The sequence below is a fragment of the Rhamphochromis longiceps genome, linkage group LG12 (assembly GCF_057381845.1).
Source record: "Rhamphochromis longiceps isolate RC_006_pf linkage group LG12, R_longiceps_female_GT1.1, whole genome shotgun sequence".
NCBI classification, from domain to species: Eukaryota; Metazoa; Chordata; class Actinopteri; order Cichliformes; family Cichlidae; genus Rhamphochromis; species Rhamphochromis longiceps.
In genome coordinates, this window is record NC_140568.1 from 39,524,876 (window position 1) to 39,549,054 (window position 24,179).

Sequence of the window (24,179 nt, forward strand, 5' to 3'; positions counted from 1 at the left end):
ATAACCAATCCGGTCCTTTATCCCCACTTAAAATATTTTTACGGAAATATTGTAATATTTGCTGCCATTTCTGCTGTCCTCTTGGCCAACTTACTCTTACAAAAGACATTTTTAATGTTAATGAGATTTTTTTTTAACTGGATAAATAAAGGTTATATAAAAGTCACTGCCAAAAACTGATTGCGGCTTCTACCTTGTTACACGAATGTTGTTTGTGGCTCAAGATGACTTTATGTCATCCATGAGGGATGCATTTGACATATGTTTCACATATTATAGCCCAACAAGTTACTTATAGCAGTTTAAATACGAGCAATCAGTTTTTGGCAAATACCGGAAATCAGTTTTTGGCAGACAATCACTTTTTGGCACAACACCGGTCAACCACCCAAACATCAATAACGGGAACCTTATACAGCGCTTCCCTATACACGTCGAACTACTGCAGGCACAAAGAAATTACGGAGGCTATTACTTATCACCTGAACAAAGATATGGCTCCCATCAACACTGTGCAAAACGAGGGATTTAGGAAAATGATCAACACCCTAGACAAACGCTACACAGTGCCGTCCCGCAACTATTTTTCTATTGTTGCACTACCTGCTCTATACACGCAGCATCGAGCAACGGTGGAGACAGAATTTCAAGCAGTACAACATTTTGCGGCAACGACAAAATGTGAGACATTTGTTGTTTTTATGTTTATTTATTGTTTTTATGTTCAGTCTTACGAAGTTGATGTGCAGTTAATAAGTGCAATAAATATTTATACTGGAAAAGAAAATCGCGAGAGAATCGTGATCTCAATTCTAAGCCAAAAAAATCGTGATTCTCATTTTATGCAAAATCGTGCAGCCCTAGACTCAACACTAGTCAGGTGTTTTTAGCACATCAAGGTTTTCTGAGTGACATTGTGTCCTTGTAAATGATTTCACAATAGCGCGGTCTTAATATTACAGTGGTCATGACACAACAGTAAGCAGATCCGGCAGGATCGCTAAACCTGCTGATTAAATGACACACAGGCCAAAACAGTTATGTCGAATATCTGTAAATAGAAAAACATGTTACGACAGAGCAACGGTTTGTCGGTGAAGTGCTCACATCAAACGGTGGGAGATGAAGAAGGATTAGTTAGGTGAGTAAGTGCTCCTAATCCTGCTGTTTTGAAAATGTCACGATAATACAGCCAGGTTTTGTCTGCTGAAGTTCAGCATCCACGGAGAACAAAGGAGAGACGTTTCAGAAATGCTTTTCTTTCTCTCAGCTGCAAAGGCGTCCAATCAGATGAAGCATAGCCACATTGAAAACTCTGATTTTATTTTAGCTGAATGTAAATAATGTCTCGGCACACATGCCTTCCCTGAAAGGGAGTGAGAAAAGGACATGAAAAAAAAGAGGGGGTGACCACATATGAGAAAATCCACGGGAGAAAAGTATGCCTTTATCTTTTAATAAACGGTAAAGCCAGGAGGCAACATGAAATTACAGCATAATAGCAGTGGAGAGTCTTCTGAAGACTTAATTGCCTTAATTATAGCAGTGCGGGGGGAGAGAGAGAGAGAGAGAGAGAGAGAGGGAGCAGGAAAGGAAAGCATGAGCAGAAGGAGGAAGAAGGAAAAAAACAAGGGAAGCAGAGGAGAAGAAAGGTAGCAGTGGGATAGAAGAGCTGGAGCGTGAGACAGATGTTGCAGGTGTATCCAGGTGTAGTTCGGTTTGCACGTGAGCCTGTGTTTTTCTGTTAAACATGCATTTATAAACACACACGGATGGCTCTGTGTGTGACACAGAGTTAATATGCCAACCCTCGGTCCGTGTGAATGACGGAGTGAGTTCTACACTGAGAAGAGACTCTTTCCAGACGAGTGAAAATTTCGCTCCCTCAGATCTTACAAGCTGGCAGGTTTACTTAGGGATGCTAAACATAGCTTTCATTTTCCCCTGCGTCTAGACTGAGTCCTCAGTGCTTTCTGCTGCGGTTTTTGTTCACTCAGGGACGATTGTACCCTAATTCTAATGTCTCCGAGCCAGCGGGAAGTTTGTTTAGCCAGCATTATTGTGAAGTACCTGTAACCCCCCCCCCCCAACCACCATTTTGGCAGGCAGTTCGGGTTGAGAGTTCAGCTGACTTTTGAGCATGGATGACTGATCAAGAGAGGGAGAGAGATCACGTCTCAGCTTTGAGAAAAATATTAACTTTTTGCAGGATTTCACAGTGAGACAGTTTTCGGTTTGCCTTGTTTTTGACCACCTCTGTTTGCCTCACAGGGGTTTTGTCCTCATATGTTTACTTTTTGATTCATGGATAAAGATCAAATCTTACAAACTACCGTTGGTTGAGTAAAAAAGTACAAAAGATGGGGAATCATGGTAATCTAATATTATCTGAACACTTTATAGTGTTTCAAGTTCTTGATCAGTGAATCTCCACTGGTGAAAGAAGCTCTGTTTAAATATACTTCACTTCAAAGGTGTCAAAAGTAAAAGTACTTCTGCAGTAAAATGATCTTCTTAGTGTTTATTGTATTTTTTATTATAGATGACATTGTTATTCACTCATTATCACAAACCGGGGTGCTTGGGAGTAACTTAAATAACAGTTTGTTGTATTTTATGAAATTACACTACACTAAAGAAATAGTTCCATAATTACATCACTACATTTTATCATTGTCCACATATGTAATATGTGGACAATGTACCAGTACATGGTGGTAAATATACCACCAAAATTCCCATCTCCTTGTTTCTTGAACAATTCACCCTTTAATGTTATATTAGTTTTTATAAAACCCAAATATTGTAAACTGTTACTTGTCAGGCAACTTTCTGTCTTATTGCAACTTTCATCGTGACTTCCTTCCCGATAAGCTTAATGACCAGACCTCTTTGAAATCCCTGTTGAATCTCAATGAAAGCCCACTTTTCTAGTGTGCAATTCATCTTTTTTTGAAAGGTTTACCACAGACGACTTGGTGCTGTCTCAGATTTCTTGCACAATGTCTCGTTAAACCCAGTTTGACTCATTGAAATAAACCGTATTTTAGTTCTGAGCAAGTTTTTTAACCGTATTAATCCATCTTTTGGTGTCCGAAGATTGTAATTTTTTTTATGGTGTTTTTTTTAAGCAAGCCAGTTTGCCTGTGGGTGCATTTTTGTTGTCGTCAGGCAAGTCCCTGCACTGCAGCGCGGGCCTGCCCAAGTGGAGATTCTTCAGGAGGGAGATCTCTTTCTTCTCAAAGCGTCTTACCAAGAGCTATTAATTATTAACTGGGAGAGCTAACATCAAAGGAGCAGACTTGTGCTGAATTAAATGGGGGCTGGAGCCTGGCAGCGTGGAGCTGAGAGAAAACTGGGTGAGAGGGAAAAGCCGATTCCACACCGCTCGCTTTTGAACTTTCCAAGTACAAAAGTTAAAGAAAAACGGAGAAAGAAAAGAGCAATGCTAGTTTATGTAAAGGAAGCAGAACGAAAGAGAAAGTTGGAAGCGCTTGTACTTATTGCGTGTTGCTGTTGTTTTTCATGGGGCTTTCCTTCACTGCTGGGAATGATTGATTCAGTTTGTTTAGTTAATTAGTCTTTAATGAGCTATGAAAGCCAGATTCATAAACATCTTGTCTATGGATTAAGCCAAGGGGAAATCTAATTAAGACAGCTTGAAATTCAGAGACATGATATGTTTACATTTTCCTGAAGCTGATGTTCACTCAGTCACTCAGAGTCAAGCCCCCCCCAATCAGAGGACTTTTGTTCCTTTTGTTTTTCTTCCCCTGTGCTGTAAAATAAGCCCATGTACTGAAAATCTAACTATTCTATACAGTTTCATTATTTGCTGTGAATGCAAATAGTAGCAGTGGACTGTGTAAAGGAATTAAAAGCTGCCAGTTAAGTTGGAAAAAGTTTATTTCAAACTTGCTTTAACTTCACCTGCTTGTTCTTGGACAGCTATGTTAATCATTACCACCTTCCTACAGACTCAGGAAACACAGGAAACTTAAGAGTGTCACGCAAGCATCCTGTAGAAAAGCTAATCTAGGGTAAAGTCACAAAAATGATATTAAATAATGGATTATTTTGAATTTAAAAGCCTTTTTACTTTTCTTCACGCCTCATTTTTACACAGGACCTTTAGTGGCCTGTTTTTACAATTCTCTGCCATCCTATAGACTCACTCATGACAAGTAATTGATAAATTAGTCAGCAATTATTGTCAGTTGAAGCCTTTGTGACATGATGTGCCATATAGCTACCAATTAGACAAATAAAACTTGAATAGCGCACCGAGGGCTTTACAAGCCTTTGATTTGAGGAGCGCTGAGGGCCTTTTTGAGACCCACGGTGGTCTTTCTACTGAACTACATGGCTGCCCTTTTGACAAATGATGTTGAAAGTTGCTCAACATCCCATTGTTGAATGTTGTTACCTCAGAAATCAACATGATATGTTGGGAAAAGAGCAATTGTGCCTCCCCCGCACATACCACCGCTCCCTGTCCCCACTCCGTGTCCGTCCTCCGTGCCTGCAGAGTGGAGCGGTGACACTCTGCAGCCAGTCGGCAGCGGAGTCACAGCACTGTACATTGTCACTTTGATCTTCACCCCCCGTCCCTGTTCCCTCCAGTTATGAAGAACGCTGGCAAGAGCCCAAGGGCACTTGATAATACCAGGATATGATCCAGCCGCGCTCTTTTAGATCATGTAGTGTAGACATCAAAACGCTGTCTAAATAGGGCACCGTGAATCAGGCGGGGTGAGAACGGGTTGTAGGGGAAGGCAGGAGTTAAGATAAAGGAACTATATATATATATTTTTTTTTTTTTTTTCCCTGACGAGGGGAAGCCAATTTGGATTCTGCAAGGAGATACTCAGGGTTCTGCAGATCCAAGCATTTCCTTTATCTTTTGCCTTTAGCAGAACTCTTCAAAAGGCCTCTGTGTTATGACTTTCCCCCCTCTCAGATGAAAGGAGCTCACAGTTTTAACAGCAGGAAATCCATGATAACTTTATTTAACTTTTCTAAACCTGCACAGCAGAGTTGCATCACATGGAGCTGTGCATGCGTTAGTTCCTTATGGAAGTGTTTAAGTCTCTGTCGTATTATTAACTTAATATGGCGCAGATATACGTGGAATGACATCATGGTGGAGAAAGCCACATGTGCATCCAAGCAAATGTTGTCCCCGGCTTGTTTACGTCTCATCTGTTCGATTTAATTTTTCCTTCTCGTTTTCTCACTTCAGATAATGTGTGTGAAGGTTACACTCGGGCAGAGAACTCCCTCTAGTGGCCTTGAGTAAAATGTGAAATCCAACTTTGGGAGTTGAGTGTCTTTATCGGTATGATTATGCATTCCCCGGCTATTTTTCCTCAATATATCTAATGATTACTTTGTTCTGTGTTGGCAGGCAAAGAGAGCGGTGCAGCGGGGAGCCACAGCCGTCATCTTTGATGTATCTGAGAATCCGGATGCCATCGACCAGGTTTGTACACACAGAGAATTACTCCGGCATTCACGCTCTCAACAGCACTGAAACAGTCTAATCTGTCTCGGTCTCTCCGTGAAAGACTCTCTGCTTTTCATTTCTGAATGAAGCTTAGCAGCTTGCCCTGCCCTTCTGGCTGGCAGTGTGTGTGTGTGTGTGTGTGTGTGTGTGTGTGTGTGTGTGTACAAACAATGATCTTTCTATCTTTAGTTCTGTTCAAAAGCACGCGGATCAGCCTCGCGCATTCAGCCATTCCGGGCCTTTCATCTCTCCCAACTTGTGTTTGGAGGAGTGCACTACACTCTGTGAGGACTGAAAATTGATATCCAGGTTCAGCTTTCACTAGACCATGACCAAACTCTGTTGAGCTCACAATTGCACAGGTAGCATACTTTACCTCACCTCCTGAGAGCGTTCTTTGAGTGCAAGTTTAGGGGAGCACAGGCTAAAGTAAGAAAGCATATCTCTTGTCACACAAATCGAGACAGTATTCCTGACTCCCGTGTCTCTGCCGTTAAGAGGTATAATACTCGAGTTGCTCCTCTTGAACGCCTTTGTCGCAAGAATTCTCCTGTGGTATTCATCCCTGCCACACCAGGCCTGGACTTGCAGGGTTTTTTTTCCCTCTCTCCTTGCCTCTTCTTCTCTGCTGCCGGATCATAAAGCGCGTAGCTGAGAGATAAAAGGGATTGCGCGCAGACCACATGAAAGGCAGCGCTAGGCGGCTGTGTTAAATTCCCCCGAGAGGCTTTTCCAGTCAGAGCAGCCCGATCAGCAGAGACAGGAGTCACAAGGCCGAGGGGCAGGGAGGAGGAGCTTAAAGAGAATTAAGGTCCTGGGGCCAAAATTAGGAGAAGCTTTATAAACTTAATGTACTTGACCTCCTTTTTCCTCTGTTTATACTGTAATGTGGGGCCAAGTGCCACTTGGAGTTTTGTTTTGGGAAAAGTTAAGTTTATGGTTAACTTTGTGCTTGTGTACTGTATTTTTATTTTTAGCTAATTTTTATTGGGGCATTACTTGTTAAAGGGGAAACTCGAGTTGCAGTGGAATCGTTTCTCAGAGTAAGAGCAGCTCACCAGAATCAAGCGGGAGATCAAAAGTTTCAGCATCTATACTTTTAAACCGGAACATACAGTAATTCACTGGGGAACATGACGACAGCAGAAGAAATAGCAATGTGAATATATCTTCGGTATTTCCCTTGGGCTTTTCAAATTACAGATTCCAACCAGCAGACGAGCGGGAAGAACAGAGAGGGCGAGGAGGAGTAAAGGAGTATGCCAACTGACTCAAAAGCCAGAACATACTATTCACTGACTATTTCCTCCTACTCCCTCTGGCAAACGTGGCCGCAGTTTCCATGTCTCGGGCCTATAGGTCATTTTTCCCAGCTGGGAAAAGTTTAAAACTTTTTACATTCACAAAGGTCACCGGTTTCTCTTTGCCTCATGTCCTCTTTGTCTCACACTACATATGTTAATTGGTCTAGAACAATCCACCAGAGAGTGGTTTAAAATTGTTGGAGTTGAATAAAAAAGAACAATCAGGACTGATTGTTCTTTTTTATTCAACTAATTAAAATTAAAAAGGCCTCATTTTTGCATATTTGACACAAATGCATTTGAGCTCAAGGTTTAATATCCACAGACCAAACTTCAGCTCAAGCAACCCTCAAGCAACCCTTTCCATGAACTGTTTCTACATATATAAAAACAGCTTGAAATTAAAACTATAATGGAGCTAAAAAAAAAAACAAAGGTTCAACCTGTCCGTACCTCCATATTGCAGTGGTCTGCTTTGATTCCAGACAGACACACACATCTCCCCTGGGGTTTGCGACAGGAAGGGGATCTGGCTTAAGACTTTGCCTGAATCAAAACATGCGGAGCGACCCACTGTGGCGTCCCCTGGAGACGAGGGATCCGCTATTTCCACTAATTAAGGAGGAAGGGTAGTTCTGGCTGTGAAAGCACAAACTTATCGGTTAACTTGCGATTGACTAATACCACAGATAATCCTCCATTATGAAACAGAATAACCGAGATTTACAAAATAGACTGAAAACTAGTGACCGAGTGCATAAGCTCAACAGTAAAGTGTTTACAGGGTCAGTACAGAAAGAGGTTCACCCACACTTCTTTAGGACCAGAGCTCTGATTGGAACCATAGCTGTCGCCATGAACAACACTGGAAAGCTACGTCCATGTTTTATGGGGGAAAAAAAAAAAGAAAGATGATTTTTTTTTTTTTTTTTTTTGATCATCTAAAAATAACCTACATATAAGAAAGCCTTAAACAGTAACGTTCAGCTAATGTGAGTTTCTCTCATTGTCTTCACACGAGGTTGGACATTGAAGTTATCATTGTGTGTGACATAGTGCTTTGGTGCCACCCTCTCAGTAGATATGTTATTGGAAACAAACTATATTAGTTACTTTATCCCTTCCTTTAACCAGCTTTGTTCTGATTGGCTGCACGTTGCAAGAAGAAGGTGGCTGGGGCATCTGTGCTCATACAGGGCCACAAAAAAAACCTGTAAATGTGGAGTTCTACATAGACAGACCGCATTATTTAAAACCTTGGCCGTGCATAACAGGTCCCTTTTGAACACGACAGCTTTCATGTCAAAATTACAAAACCGGCCTAATTTAGTTAGAAAACAAGAGGCCTGTGTCTCACGTGTCTTCTTTCTCCGTCTCCTCTTCAGCTCAACCAGGTTGCTGAGGATCCCTTGAAGCGGCCGGTGGTTTATGTGAAGGGCAACGACGCCGTCAAACTGATGAACATCGTCAACAAGCAGAAAGTGGCCCGTGCTCGGATACAACACAGACCACCGAGGGTAAGTGCTTACTCACAAAAAACCCTCAAAATCGCTCAGTGTAGATGGAGTGCATGTGTGTGGGACAAATCTCAGGCGCATGTGAGGAACTTGGGGATGAGGTGAACATGTTTGTGAGGCCCACGCGGCAAAACAGCGCAGAGAAGCTTTGGATGTGAAGACAAACGAAAATTCCAGCTGTGAAATCTGACCCCTTTTCCTTTCTTCTCTGCTCTTTGCTGCCCCGAGGCCAAAGACTTTTTCGCAGCACTTTGAGAGATTAATATCAGCCGTTCAAAGAGCTGTTTGTTTGCTTGGAATATTTGATAAGAGACCTGCACACTTTGAGGTCAAATAACTTGACATAATGAAACCTCAAGAGAAAGGATTGGTGATGAGAGAGACTTTTCAGGGAGCAGTAGTGTAGCAGTGTAGTAAAAAAAACAAACCGTATTATTATTGCTACTGACTCGTTTAAGCTCTAGTCTGCAGAATGGTCTCAACTGTGTAGTTGTAGCTCGAACCTGTGCAAATTACTGACAGAGTGAGAAGACAGTGATGCACATGGCAAAGTGAACTGGCCAGCATGTATAATCATCCACGTATCTGTTCTTTAACACGCCACTGAATTATGCATGAAGGTCGCATTTTATATTATTTGCATTGAGCGGCGAATGAGTCACAGCTTTGCGTGTTCTGGTCTGCTGAGCAAGTAACAAAAACTATAATCAAATATGTCGAAATGCCAGTAAATGGAATTTTCTTTCTTTTAAATGCAAGTCTTTATACGATGAAATAACCCTTTTAACGAGACGCATGTGTTTCTGTTGCTTTCCTTTTTCCACAGCAGCCCACAGAGTATTTTGACATGGGCATCTTTCTGGCCTTCTTCGTGGTGGTGTCGTTGGTTTGCCTCATTTTGCTCATCAAGATCAAACTGAAGCAGAGAAGAAGCCAGGTTAGTGAGGAGCTCAAATAACTTGAGAAACTGTTTCATAATATGCCAGTCTGTGTGTGTCACAACCAAACGTATGCCCGCGTCGTGCTGAAAACACACCCAGATATACAACGCCGTGCCTTGTTTTTCCAGTCAGCACGACTTTAGTGGGAGTTGGAGGCGTTGCGTCAGGCGACAGTAGCTCTGCCGCTGATTGATTCCCCTTCTGTGCCTAGTAGGCAGTTCTGTACGTGCCGACTTATCAGTCAACATTTCCTAATAAGTAACAATTTTAAGGCGACGCAAAGCAAATTAAAAGATGAAACGAGGACAGGGAATTAAAACCAGAAAGATGCTCATGCATCAGTGAAATATTGCAAAATGATGCACTGTGTCAGAGGGAGAAGTGTTAAATCATGATGTCAGCCCCCCAAAACGCACACTTGCCAACAGTAATGTGTAGACACTTTAATGGAATTTCTTTTGAAATCGCTCATCTCAGCTTTTATGTCAACTTTGCTTCGAAAGGTCGTGCAAAAGTCAGATGTTGGTCTCAAATGTGCTGCTACCCCCTCTGACACTGTGCCACACCCTCCTCTCCACAGAGCTCGATGAACAGAATGGCCATCCAGGCTCTGGAAAAGATGGAGACAAGAAAGTTCAAGGCCAAAGGCAAGGGACAGCGCGAGAGCAGCTGCGGAGCCTCTGATTCGCTGAGCAGCAGCTCCACCTCTGACTGTGCCATTTGTCTGGAGAAGTACATCGATGGTGAGGTAAGAAGAGTTTTTTACCTGGGGTACCCTGAAATCTGGAAGGAATGAAGGAGTTATTTCACTTCTCTGAAGCTTCACATAGGTTGTTTTTTTTTTTTTTTTTTAGGCCGCCTTCGTGACAGACCATATTATCAATCAATCAAACTTTCTTTGCGTGTAGCACTGTTTAATAATAATAATGGATTGGATTTATATAGCACTTTTCAAGGCACCCAAAGCGCTTTACAATACCACTATTCATTCACTCTCACATTCACACACTGGTGGAGGCAAGTTACGGTTGTAGCCACAGCTGCCCTGGGGCAGACTGACAGAAGCGAGGCTGCCATATTGCGCCATCGGCCCCTCTGGCCCCTCTCAACACCAGTAGGCAGTAGAGTAAAGTGTCTTGCCCAAGGACACAACGACCAGGACAGAGAGCCCGGGGATCGAACCCGGCGACCTTCCGGTTACACATGCGCTTCCCAACCCCCAGTGCCACGGTCGCCCCAATGTCTTTTAAAACTGAGAAATTGATAATAAAACTGAGCAAAATGTTATAAATCTGCACAAATAAAAAGATGACCATGGATGAAAGGGAAGAAAATAAAGCAAAGCTGGATTAGGAAAGACTGTGCTGAATGTTGTCTGCTTGTAACAAAGCAAAGCACTTTTATTTGATAACTGCCGACACGTTTTGTTTCTTTAAATCAGATTTTTTTTAAATGAGAATATTTCAAACTGTTAAAGCAAAATGCATAATAATGCAGTCCAGACTAACAGTTTGAGTGACACTTTGCAAAACACCGAAAAGTTCAACACAAACGCAGGACTAATGTAAAACATCTGCATTGAGATGGATGCTTTTAAACGCTTCAAGGTTCACGCAGGCATAAGTGAACCATATGGGAGTCAGAATGCTTAACTCTGGTCGTGCTAAAGCGGTCATCCACCCGCCTCGTTTGTTTTCTTTTCATTGCATATTCTGTTGACATGAAACATAATGCAGTTTTTATGGACAATGGAATGGAAGTCCCCCTGATGTGCTCGGGGACCGCAGTCCTGCGATCTTTAGTGACACGCTTTCCGCTACCTTTTTAGATGTTTAGCTCAGTCTTTCAGAGCACCTGGAGAGATAAGGGTACCCAGAGTGCACTGGATTGTGATTAGGCTTCCTGTTTTCGCATTGTGGCCTTCTTTAATCCTTCAAGGAGTCATTGTCAAATTATGTATCCTAATCTTTGTAGATTTACAGTAAGAGCATTGCTCATCCTCGTTCAACGATGATGGGGGGGACAAACCCCAGTGCCCAGAAGGGACGTAGTGGTGTGTGTGTGTGTGTGTGTGTGCGCGAGAGTTTGTGGTTATGTGTGTCTTCGGTAAGGAGGAGAAGAAAACAGAACAAAGCATGGCGCCAGGATTGCACAGAGGAAGTGGCGATATAAAAGACTGAATGGCATCAAAGCTGTTTTTGAGCAGTGAACCAAGCAACAAAAGAGCCTAAAGATGAGTCATATTAAGCCACACAGTAAAGTATTTGTGGCAGTGAAAGAGTTGTCGCTGGAAAACCAGTGCTCCTAGTTTAATACTTTGGAATTCTTCAAATGGAAAATTATCATATTTAATGGTGTATGAGTAAAAGCCTGCTTTGTTTGAAAACGTGGCTTCATTGAGCATTAAAGTTGCATTTTACTGTGGTGTGAGTATTGTGTTTGTCCCATGATGTCAAGTTAGTTTTAAAAAGTCAATTAGACTCACGATCAACTGATAACAGTTCAGTGTAGCTTTGCTGCCACCTTCTGGACACCAGGCTTCTCTTAAGTTCACATTAATTCACACTTTCTTAAACTTTTCTGCATATATAATACAACTGCAACTATGAAATAATACATATAAAATGTGTTTTTAAAGGAGACCTGTTGGATACATGGGAAGTTTCAAATAATGTTATCAGAGTATGTGCAAGTTGTCTCTAGGCTTTGTATGATGTCAGAGAGGATGGGTTTATCGCTAATATGGTCATCTTAGGGACAGAGCTATAAATACAACGCCCCCACCCACCTGCCGTTCAAATCTTTTGTTTGCAAGCAGCAGCCAATTAGATGATAGCTGTATTAAAGGAATCAGGGGAACGCTGGCTTAAAGGGTGGGTAAATGGAAATAAATGGCTTGTTTCCTGCATCACAGCCGAGTATAAGATAAAATGAGGAAATCTTTTTATACTGCAGTCACTCTTTTAGTAACCAAGGATGGACATATGGAGCTTGAAACCCCTGAAAGCTGATTCTGCTCATCAGGATGTTTTCTGTCGGAGAAACGTTTCGTCACTGTTCCATGTGACTTTCTTTCTTTGTGGAGACCAAAAACATTTCTCCGTTGGAAAGTACGAACATGAGCATGCATCAAGATATTAGGACTCCTTTAATGCAATATACATATGAATGACTTATTGGTAAGAAATTAATTGGCTTGAAAATGTTGAAAATGTCTTAACTGGGTTTAAGAAAAACCCCCAAAAACTAAATGACTTGTTTGGGTGTTTGATTTTTTAAATTTTATTTATTTATTTTTTACATTAATCATTTGATTTTTTTTTAACCACTGACATAAACCAGATATATTGAATGTTTTTTAAAATATTTCTAGAATGAATTATTTATCGGACAGTATTATGAGATTTAAAAAGATTATATCAGCGTAATTAAAAATAAGAGCATGCGTTTGATATATTTCATTGCTGTATTTGCTGCTGTTTGTGCTTTGACAGTGCATGAAGATTAACTGCTGAATTTTTTATTTTCTCCTGCAGGAGCTGCGGGTTATCCCTTGTGCCCACAGATTTCATAAGAAATGTGTCGACCCCTGGCTGCTCCAACATCACACCTGTCCCCACTGCAGACACAACATCATTGGTGAGTTGATGTTCAACCTCTGGTTATGCTGAGGGTCCCTTTTAGAAATGTTTCTTAATGTTGTTTTATTTGTCATCACAGAGCAAAAGAAGGGAAATCCAGGACCAGCATGCATGGACCCCGGCAATCCAGTCCATGGCAGGCAACGAGTGGTCCTGCCAGTTCATTACCCGGGAAGGGTGCACCGTGCTGGTCAGGTGACAGCTTACCCAACTAGAACCAGCATGGACCCGCATGGCAACCCAATCACGGTGCTCACTGTGGACCAGCACCCAGATCCCCAAGGTCTGTACCCACCCCAATCGACGTCGGCCTTTCTCCGGAGCTACCACCCCACTCTCCTGGAGCATTCAATCAACCCTCACCACTGTGGATTAGAGCACCGTGGACCCCCTGCTTACCCTTCACAGCCTCATCATGTTACGTTTAAAAGACCCAAAATCCATAATCGCAACTTCTCCCGGGCAGCCTGTTTTTCGCAGTATGAAACCATGTACCAGCACTACTACTTTCAGGGGCTGACTTTCCCTCAACCTCCTGATGGTGGCCAAGGATCTGCTGTGCCAGGGCAGCTTGGTGGAGGAGGGGTCCACAAGAGCCACCACAGCAGGGCTTTTCAGCAAGGGCTGTTGTACCCCACGGTGGTACACATGGCACCTGCGTCTTCTTCAAGGATAGCTGATAATGGCAGCACTTCTGGCCTTAGCTGCTATCACGGGCACCGCTCAGTGTGCAGCGGCTACCTCGCTGACTGTCCTGGCAGTGATAGCAGCAGCAGCAGCTCTGGCCAGTGCCATTGTTCCTCCAGTGACTCCATGTTGGACTGTACTGAAGTCAGCAACCAGGGGGTCTACGGTAGCTGCTCTACTTTCCGCAGCTCACTGAGCAGCGACTACGATCCTTACGTTTACCGGAGCAAGAGTCCGTGTCGGGGCTCCGGGGGGGAAGCGGGAGCTACGGCTTGCAACACAGTTTCAGCTGAGGACTCATCTTCCCCTGCACCCTTGGGACATGACTGCCTCCAGCTCCCAGCTGGAGCTTCAGGATATAACACGGGGGACCATCTCTCCAACTGCAGTTTGGAGCCCAACTATAGCAGTCGCTCATCACTGGAACCCAGGGAGAACAGCAAAAATAGTACTACCTCAGCCGGGGCTTCAGAGGCTGCCGGAGGTGACAGGGGACAGGGGGCACAAGAGGAGTCGGGGGAGCTCGGGGCCGCAGCCTGTAGCTGCTGTTTTGAGGTGCTTCCGCCCAATGTTGAGTGCAAAGGGCAGGACTTGGACCAAGCAGGGCGTCTTGCCTCCGAACGCTGTCACAGGGAAATGGACTTCCAGGGGTCAACCTCCAAGAACTACTTTGCCTCTGAGCAATTGTGCCCTTCCTCTGAGCAGGTGAGCTATGAAGGGCTGCCTTGCTGCTTCTACAAAGAGATGAAGGTCCACAGGGCCACAGCAGGGCGTTATACTGAGGACTACGCTGTTAATGTGCAGTATGCACACGCAGACTCAGAGGCCTGCTCAGGACAGGGCTGCTGCGAACTCAACCAGAGAATACCCATTATTCCTGAGGACACAGATTGTGAATCGGGTACAGGGGCAGAGACCCAGAGCAGTTTATTACCAGTCAGTGTCACAGTGGAGACGGAGTTGCGGACAGGGGAGCAGCGTGAGCCCACGGACAGGTACTTCACCTCAGGACAGTTTAGAGGTCACCCATACCTTCAAGAGGAGGAGACCAGGGCTTTGTTTCACCCTCAGCTCTCTGCAAGCCCCACTGTACTGGGAAGCAGTACTTCAACATATGAGGGAGGTTTGGGCATATGAACCTGAGTCCTGAAAGAATGGGACAATGTATGTGGTACCGTGTCAGTCAATCATTGAAACCCTCAGTTGCCTTGTTCTAGCCTTGCTCTCTGAGCACTGAATGTTATCATCTTAGATTGTGTGGATTTCTACTGAAATGGCCTGTCATTCATATATATATATATATATATATATATATATATTAATTATTAAGTTCATTCCTGTGGCCACAAATTATACTACACACATGGATGGAGGTTGTTAACTGAAAATTCAATTGGGTTGGTATTGGCATCTATTTGAAGACTTCCTGCTGCCATGAAGGGTTTGCAATCTGGGCCCAGTTTTTAATAAAATCTCAACTCAGTTTTGTTTTTATGTGCCAGCTCTAGAAATCTGATTTTTTTTTTTTTTTTTTACACATAAGTACACTATCCGCATCTACATATACATTTTGCATATTTGTGCACATGACCACTGCCTTTAAAGCTTCATCCACCAAGTCAAGTAGATTTTATGGACTTAGCTACCAATACCAAAACAGAAAGACATGATTGTTTTATTTTAAACTGTTTTCAAGCAGGGAAATGGGTCTTTCTAGGTATTTGTGACCCACTCATTTCTCCATGGAGAAAAAAAAAAAGCTATGTATAACTACAGAAAATTGCATAGAAATGTGAATGCAAGGCTGACACTGGTCAATACACAGAATTTGTTTTATGCATTGCATTTCTGTCCAGTTGTGGCCTACCTGTATGAGAGATGCCAGAGCAACGTGGCAAGCCTTATGCTGGGCTGGGAAGCTATTTGTAGCAATATCTAGACACTGCACAGGTTTTCGTTAAACTTCAGACCAGAGCGAGTGTCTCGGGGTCAATAGATTCAAACATAGAGTGTAGCACTCTACTTAATGTTTGGAAGCCCTTAAAAGTGTATTTTTTTTGTCACTTACCCGATTTCCACAATGAAACATGCTCTATTAAATATCTTTAAAGGTTCTAGCATGTATCAAAAGGCCAAAGGAAAGTAGCTGGAAAAGACTCATCTTTTAAAAGGGTTCCTTATTTGTACTGTGACTTTTCTTTTTGAATGATGCAGTTATAAGTACCGCAGTGTATCCGTTTGAATCGTGCTGTGCATAATACATACTTGCGATATCATTGCTTGTCATTCATGCCTTTCTGTTTGTCCTGCAGACTGTTTTTAATACTGTTTCTATGAAATATACACATTCTCTACACAGAGGAAAACCTGAAATAACCCTATTTATAAGTTAACCCAGTGCTGTAATCAAGTGAGAATCTAATCTTGCCTTTTGCATAGAGATATGTACCTACTGCAAATATAACATTTTGGGGTACTTGAGTCACTATTTAAGTTTTTTTGTTTTTGTTATTGTTTCTAGCACTTAAGATTAAAAAATGTGTACAAAAATTAATATTTTTTAAGAATATAATTATTTTCTGTCATTACTATTACAAATGTTTAAAAAAAAAAAAGAGGCTAGAAATCAATCTGTATATTTCTGTACCTGTATAGCAAACACATTTCATAAATGGAAATATGTTCTCTGAATATTTATTTACTAATATATTTATCTTTAAGCCATGTCTTATGTTCCGAGTGTATGAACATTTGAGTTGCTTTTTATTTTGAGGAAAATCACTAACATGAGACTTTGTATATACATGGTAATTGCACAAAAGACGATTAAATCTTCTCTGACCAAAAAACTGATTTTAAAACTTTAGTACCATACAGTTTTGTAATTAAAGTGTATAAAGATATGTAAAATATACAGTTTTATTCAAGTAACTAATGTTGTGGTGTCCTGCTTTTCATCATGTGCACTCTATATTAATGTTTTCTTATTTTGTGCAAAAAGTCAGTGGTTTAAATTCTAAGAGCTTCATTATAAGGAGTAATTAATGTGCCTTTTGCAGCTTTGGTAATAATCCATTTGGATATTATGATTAGCTTTTTTAGCTTTTATTCATCACCAAAACACATTACCAAAAAAAAAAAATCATCTTGTCATTTGTACAAGTACACATACAGTGAGATCTATTAAGAGCAGTTTTCATAATAATTCCTCTGGATTTCATAAATGTTCTCTGACCTTTGGTCATTCTGCAATGAGCAGATGGAAGCCTCAAGCTAGAAAACTCAAGTCTGAAAAATCTGTACAGTCATACTGCAGAGACGCCTGAAACTGACTTTACTTATTCGATATTTTACAGAAGGCATTCGGAGTGCATCTCACAGCTTGAAACCAGAGTGAAGAGCCACAACTCCACCTGTGAAATTGTAGTATTGCACACAATAGAAACCTGCATCTTCAATCATGGATTTGAACTCCTCCTGCAGAGGAAAAAGAACAAGGGGACCAATGACTAACAGTGAATCCACAAAGTGACAGACATGCACACAGCAGTACAGTGTGAATACATAACAAGCTTCAGCTGTTTCTTTTCCAGAGTGGATGTTTAATACTGTGACTGTGCATATAGATCCAATCAGTTGATGTGCACTAAAGACACTGTAACCTCATTTAAATGCTGTCAATTTTTTCTTAGACTAAAAGGGGGTTTAGAAATGTGACAAACAGTGCCAGTACAATCGAGTACTCAGATAAACAAATTCACGCCATTTATCATGAATCAAATCTCTCTTTCAGAAAAAATTATGTGAATGAAAGATCTAAGAAGGGAACTTGAAATTCAGAACTGTAATCAAAGTAAGCGCAGCAATGACAGAAATAAGATACAGACCATAAATCTGCCTTACCTGGCTGGGGAACTTGCGGATGCTCTCTACTAAATACTGATAAGACTTCCAGTCTCCAGCAATAACCTCTCCCAACACTGGGATTATCTGGAAACTGTACGCATCATAAAGCCTGAAAAAGAAAATGGGAATCTCTCAGAACTAGAACCCAGTGTTAGTCTCAAATAACTCCCATAATTACACATTTCACTGAGCTCCTGGACAGTCTGAGGTGCAGCCTGACAGAATTGGATGCACCAAATCATGTCAGGTAAGCATGGGGCTACTCAATAGTATCACTTCCTCCAGGAACTGCCTCGATACTCTCGCCATATGAGACTGAGCTTTTTCGTCACCAGGGGGGAGCCAGGACCCACTGCAACAGTGTGAGGTCTGACACTCGTTTAATCCTGATACCTAATGGCAGTCAGGGTATCTATCATTGGAAGTAGTGCAAGGACTTGGTTTGAGTAGAGTCCATGCATGAGTGGCCTGGGAGATGAGGGCTACTCAGGTGGGCAGGGGTGATTGTGTGTGTGTGTGTGTGTGTGTGTGTGATTAACAAACCCCTCTGCTACTTGCTGTTACTTGACCAGATTTATTTCACAGATGTTTAATAAACATTATCCTTTACTCTTGATTTATATGATTTTCCAGAGTTCATTTGTGAATATCATGTATTTATACCTTTCAATAAACTAAAACCTCTAAATCACATGCAATCACAGTTCTAGTGCCTCATTTCACTTTGTGTTGAAATCTGTTGAACTTTAAGTCAACAGTCTGCAAGTCAAACTGATCAATGATCAGCTGATGATTCTCAACTTCTTTTTAAATATCCCAAAACTCCATTTCTACTTAAGTGCATGCATACTATCTTAAAGAGAACCAGAAGAGGGCAGCAAGAGCTCATTTAGTCTGTTACATCTGCAGTTTCAGAAAAAGTCAACTGACTTGTAATTAAGCAATATTCATCACATTATATAAACTTATAAAACCATAAAAGCATCTCTTATAGAGAAAATGAACATTTCAGCAAGACTATTTTTTACAGTATTGATTTATATTACATATGCACTCAAGGCCATCATCTCCTCCTCACCTTGCTAACAGGGGATTTGTCACTTTGCTGAACTCTAAGCACATAAACCTGCCGCCAGGTTTCAGGACCCGCAGAGCCTCCTGCAGTGCCTGAAACAGCCAGTTATTAATTTAATGTCAAAGGACACAAAAAAATGTTACTCTAAAAACACAGCTGCTGGATTCATCTCTTATTTAAACTGAGAATAAATTAGTAAAAAATAAAATTTAACTGGAAACAGAAAATAAAAAGACCGTTAAAAGTAACTTACCTGATCTATATGAGTAACGTTTCGAATGCCGAAGGCGATGGTGTATATATCGAACTGGTCGTCATCAAAGGGCAGTTCCTCTGCGTCGCCAACCACCCATGATAGACCTGATACAAAGGAAAACGCAAACAAGCATGAATTCTGTGGGTTATTGGCAGTTTGCAATTCCTCGTGACAGTTTATGCCAATAGCTCCGCCATAATTACAGTGTATCTGTTCGGGTCATGCATGGCTGAACAGAAATCTCCCACACTTATAATTAAACTGTTTGCATCTCCTGTATCCTGTGTGTCGTTCCCACCACCATGACTTGCAGAATGTTTCAAGCTGAATAGTGGCACAAATTTAATTTACATTTTGTTTTACTTGATCTAAAAGTGTTTACAGTCAAGTTGCAGTGTTTCCACCACTAAAGCTGGATGCTTATATCTGATATCAGTGAACGCAGGTTTTTTTCTTTAAACGCATTTCCGTGCATACGTCTCCTCCGCTCTGGTGTCAGGTTGACATTGTTGTCAAGATTTCACAATCAAATAACTTTTTTCCACTGACGTAAGCCAGGTATACACTGCAATTGTGGCTGTCCCACAAGAAAGACGACCAACGTGAAGGAAATGCTCCAAAACGCAGTTGTACGTAACAGCGAGTTGCCTTTTGTAACAAACCAACCAGTATGATGCAGAAGTTTGGTCTGTACGATGTGTTCAACTGTTCCGGCTCCAGAGAGGATGCAGGTGGGATAAATATCTCAGGAATCACCACCTTGCATCGGAACATGCAATTAAACACGTATAATGATTGGATAGCGTTCTCGAACAACTCCTTTTTCCCATAATACAGTGTCACTGCTGGTGCTCTACCAGTTCTGCATGGTTTCTTTTGAGAACCAGACGATATTTTGACAGGTTTGAGAACCGATTATTATGTAGAGTTACAAGCAGAAGGTAGGGGAATTTCTGTGGGAAGGAAATGATGAAAAGAATCTCTGAATCATTGATATTTTTTTTTGTTTGTTTTTTTAATTGTGACTTAGCCCAAAAGCCACTAACAACTCCAGGTTCAATTTTGGACCACAGCAGTGGTAAACATTTTGGCACTGGCATCAGTCTTTTTTTGGTGGAATTGCATAGAATCTGTCCTATATTGGGCTCCACAGATCCACAAACAAAACTTTTGCTTAACTACCACAACGATCAACTCAATACTGGCATCACTGCGGAGAAGAACAAACCCAAACAGACATTTCTGATTTCAAGAAAGGAGAAAATCTCATTGAGCTGTGGTAGCAAAAACTTCATCTGTATATGTGATCTACTATTTTAGCTATTACCAGGACCACATTTGAATGAATATTTGAGGAACTGCTGCTATGCATCAGACCCAATGAATCAGAAGGTATGACCTTTGGAAACTGTGCACCAAACCTCATTTCTACAAGAGCCATTTCTGAAATCTCACAGACTGTAGGCATTTCAAGTATTATCTCCAGGCTGATGACAATATGTTATAGACATATTAGTGACACTTTTGCACATCTTAAATTAAAAAACAGTATTTTCCACATTAACCTTTTGATTCTGAATGGTTAGTTCTCCTTCTGTCAGACACAAAGCCAGCTTTCATCAATGAAAAGCTGTTGATTTCTCAGTTATAATGCATCTGAGGCTACGTGACACAGCATACATTGCCAGTTTCCTTCAGAACAACTCAGCCAAAGTGAGGCTAAGGCTCCTATTACTGATGAGATCTGTACATGCACAGAATCACAGGGACCGAGTATCCAGCTTGAAGACACTTGAAGCAGTTTTGCATTTAGAAGATTACCAGCAGTGATGCCCAAGCTCTCAGCCTTCTCCTTTCCCACTTTGAGCATCTCTTTGTTGATGTCACAGACAACAGCCGTTGACTCCCGGGGCCCGTCCGTCTCTATCGTGGAGTAGCTGTTGGAAATGTCCTGCAATGACAGCGTCTGGCCGAAGCGTACCGCCCGCCTCTGTTGCCGCTCCCGCTGAGAGCGAACGTACTCCAGGAAACGGAAAGAAATGTCACCTGAAGATCATCACAGGGAATACAGATGTGTATTGCCAGTAGATGTTTCAGTTTGATGTTTCGCAGAAGCGCACACAAACGGTTTTACCTGTTCCACCCGCCACGTCCAGGAGCCGAGCACCAGGCTGCGGATGCATCGCATGCAGCAGCATGTCCTTCCACAATCGATGAATCCCCAAACTCATGGCATCATTCATTATGTCATACTTCTGTGCCACATTCTCAAAAACTTTATATACTGAAAAAGAAAAAAAAAACAATAAGAAAGAGGTATAGAATAGGGGTAGGATTTATGACGTAACCTATAATATTATCATAGCTACCCTGGACATCAAATATGACATGATACAGTGGTTTAGTGATACAATGCAAAATAGTCCATATATGAAATATCAGTAATCTGTGCAAATGAAATAAAAGAATATCCCCAAAAAGTTTAGAAAGCAGAGCGTTAGTGCGTATGTGTATCACAGTTATTCGTTTTAATGTAGCAGCTCAATGTGAGTGAGTTCCTCCTTCACTTCAAGGTTTGCTGCAAGAGTCCTGACAGCGACTAGAAAGAGAGAGCAGATTTCTCCTGTTTTGGCTTCCCTTCATTGGCTTCCTGTTAAATCCAGAATTGAATTCAAAATCCACCTCCTCACATACAAGGTCTTAAATAATCAGGTCCCATCTTATCTTAATGACCTTGTAGTACCATATCACCCTATTAGAGCACTTCGCTCTCGCTCTGCAGGCTTACTTGTTGTTCCTAGAGTATTTAAAAGTGGAATGGGAGGCAGAGCCTTCAGTTTTCAGGCCCCTCTTCTGTGGAACCAGCTTCCAGTTTGGATTCGGGAGACAGACACTATCTCTACTTTTAAGATTAGGATTAAAACTTTCCTTTTCTCTGTATCTATTATTGTGCGATCTACTGTACAATATAAAGCGCCTTGAGGCGACTTTTGTTGTGATTTGGCGCTATATAAATAAAATTGAATTGAATTGAAGGTCATTTTGTGTATTTTTTATTTTTACCCTCAATAATATGGCAAGCTAATGCACAAGGAGTCAGGAATTACTGACTGCTACAGAGTTGTTATAGTTAGTTTTGTATTTTCTAATTAGATTTTTTCTTCATTGAACTTTTAGTTTTTAAATTCAGTTTAGTTTAGTTATTTTCCAAAGTGGATTTCCTTGTTTCAGGTCTAGTTTTTATTTATTTATTTATTTTAATAAATGTTTAGTTTTAATTTAGTTGTTAGTGTTAGTTTTAGTCCTTTAATTATTATTGTATTAAAGGCATGTATTAGAGGCAAGATTTAGGAAAATTAGTGCAGATATTACAATAAAAACTTATGACAAACTCATAGTGTGTCATAGTATTGTAGACATCTCAATAATAATATAATGTCTTTCGGTGACTAGCAGGCCAAGTTACCAAACTAACAGACACTAAAACTAAGGCCATTACCTCTACATTTTTTTTTAAAGTTTAGTTTGTTTTCACATCTAGTTTCAGTTTTTAGGTTAGTTCCAGTTGACTGTGATAAAATTGCTCTGCTAAGTCAGCCCAGGTCAAAAGTTTGGGAGACTTTTTGGAATTTTGGAGAGTTATAGAGGTAGGTAGGGTTGGGATGGTTTCACATGTGCAGACATCCCATGTCTGCACATGTGAAATATGATGAATATGAATATACTGGGTATAAGATGTTAAATATGGAGCACCCAGGCAGGAGGACAAGAGGAAGACCACAGGGAAGCTTCATGAATGTTATGAAGGAGGAAATGTATATGGGCTGGTATGACAGGATGCTGTGGGATATTAAAGGTGTCACTATGAAAATAATCATAAATAAAGTTGACGGCATCGCACTTTAAACACTTAGAAGTTCACTGAATGTTGCCTCAGACATAAATGGTTAGCCGAATTGTCTAGCAGTTCCTCACGACTCTAAAATGACCTCATATCGCGTGCTTCAAAGTCTGTACATGTCTAGAGAGGCAACGAACTATTAAATGGAGAGATTTTTATATGAAGACTGGCTCCACAGTCGCTCACCTCTTTTCGCCTTCTCTGCTTCCGACACGGTCTCAAAACCAAAATGCGTACTTCTTTCTTCGGCTGATTCGCTAAAACATCGACAGGACGGCCGAGCAGAAACCCCGGCGGCTGTAACGGTGATGTTTCTGTGAGAAAGTCGGATCGCTTGACGGACAAGAAACCTCACGGACGCCGCCATGTTGCCTGACAGTTATGTCACGGGATGTCGTCATTCGTAGGCGACAATGTAGTCTTTTTTTCTAAGTAGCAATATTACAAAAATCTAAATACGTTAATAATAATAATAATAATAATAATAATAATAATAATAATAATAATAATAATAATAATAATAATAATAATAATAATAATAACAGTTTAATGCAGGTTTTGTGAAATTTTCATGTAACACAGGTGAAGGGAAACTTTTATGGTAGCTGGCCAGGCTACATTTTCTCTTTAGCTGCATTTTAGTGTCCTGTGGGGTTCTCCATGCAAATTGCTTTATTGTATAAATTGTATCAGCTAAACCTTTTTCATGGAAAGGATATTGTATCAGAGTGTGTCCTTGTAGTACAGTGTATTAAATATTTGATATTAGATATTTTTTCTCTACGATATGTTTTTGGTTACTTGCTTAAAAAAAGGATATTATTACTCAAATAAGAATCATAACTGTAGGTAAAAATCAATGATACACTCACCGGCATAGATGTGGCATAGATTCAACAAGGTGCTACAAACATTGATCGGAGATTTTGGTCCACATGATACATGATACAGCAGCATCACAAAGTTGATGCAGATTTGTTTGTTGCGCAACTATGATGTAAATCTCCTGTTGTGGTCTAAATCTAAAATATATAGAGACTGTTGATAAATATTATAAAGCTCAAGATTTTAATTTATTTGAAAGCTTGTTTTTGTTTCATGACATTGTTCTGGTTAGCAAGGCCATTAGGGGGGTTTCATAGTTGACGTTATGCAATCAAACAATTACTGTGTGACCAAAATTTTAAAATAAAAAACTTTATCATAATTTCATTTCATTCACTGAGAAAATATTATTATCCAAGAAGACACAAATACGAAGAGCTGGTTCGGGTTCAGGTTTTTAGGCCTTTCTCAAAGGTCAGTTTGCCAGGGAACTAAACCTCGCAGTATCCATTCAACAGATGAATCAGTGATTTTACTAAATCTGCTTGGTTCTTCTTTTTTATTACTTTTTGTATAAATCATCAGGGGTGAAATGTAATATTTTACTTTTCTGTTGTTGC

General features: G+C 41.0%; 2 protein-coding genes across 3 annotated transcripts in view; one reads left to right on the plus strand and one right to left on the minus strand.

The window, feature by feature from the left end:
- The window catches only part of znrf3 (zinc and ring finger 3), a 67,729-nt gene extending 51,182 nt beyond the window's left edge, over positions 1–16,547 (plus strand). Inside the window, exons 3-8 of one of the 2 annotated variants that reach the window (XM_085426288.1) lie at positions 5,408–5,482; positions 8,196–8,327; positions 9,154–9,264; positions 9,849–10,016; positions 12,805–12,907; positions 12,989–16,547. In XM_085426288.1, the coding sequence (XP_085282414.1) occupies positions 5,408–5,482; positions 8,196–8,327; positions 9,154–9,264; positions 9,849–10,016; positions 12,805–12,907; positions 12,989–14,733 (2,334 nt within the window). In that variant the 3' untranslated portion in view covers positions 14,734–16,547. The remainder of the gene's footprint in view (positions 1–5,407; positions 5,483–8,195; positions 8,328–9,153; positions 9,265–9,848; positions 10,017–12,804; positions 12,908–12,988) is intronic. The other variant, XM_085426290.1, reaches the window with a different exon arrangement.
- Positions 16,548–16,740: 193 nt separating this feature from the next.
- coq5 (coenzyme Q5, methyltransferase) lies at positions 16,741–23,107 on the minus strand. Its single transcript, XM_085426295.1, has 7 exons — positions 22,921–23,107; positions 20,968–21,117; positions 20,655–20,879; positions 18,831–18,937; positions 18,581–18,669; positions 17,500–17,611; positions 16,741–17,073 (listed from the first exon to the last, which is right to left on the minus strand). The coding sequence occupies exons 1-7, from the start codon at positions 23,099–23,101 to the stop codon at positions 16,972–16,974; spliced, it is 966 nt and encodes a 321-aa protein (XP_085282421.1). The 5' UTR covers positions 23,102–23,107; the 3' UTR covers positions 16,741–16,971.
- Between the last annotated feature and the right edge of the window lie 1,072 nt (positions 23,108–24,179).

What these genes read in the sequence shown, in the direction of transcription:
- coq5 (XM_085426295.1), bottom strand. Translation starts at nt 23,101, where the DNA reads ATGGCGGCGTCCGTGAGGTTTCTTGTCCGTCAAGCGATCCGACTTTCT. An exon ending in GAGCTTGGGCATCACTGCTG is followed by an intron (nt 18,938 to 20,654) that starts GTAATCTTCTAA and finishes CCTTTGTATCAG; the next exon opens with GTCTATCATGGGTGGTTGGC. An exon ending in ACAAATCCCCTGTTAGCAAG is followed by an intron (nt 17,612 to 18,580) that starts GTGAGGAGGAGA and finishes TTTCTTTTTCAG; the next exon opens with GCTTTATGATGCGTACAGTT.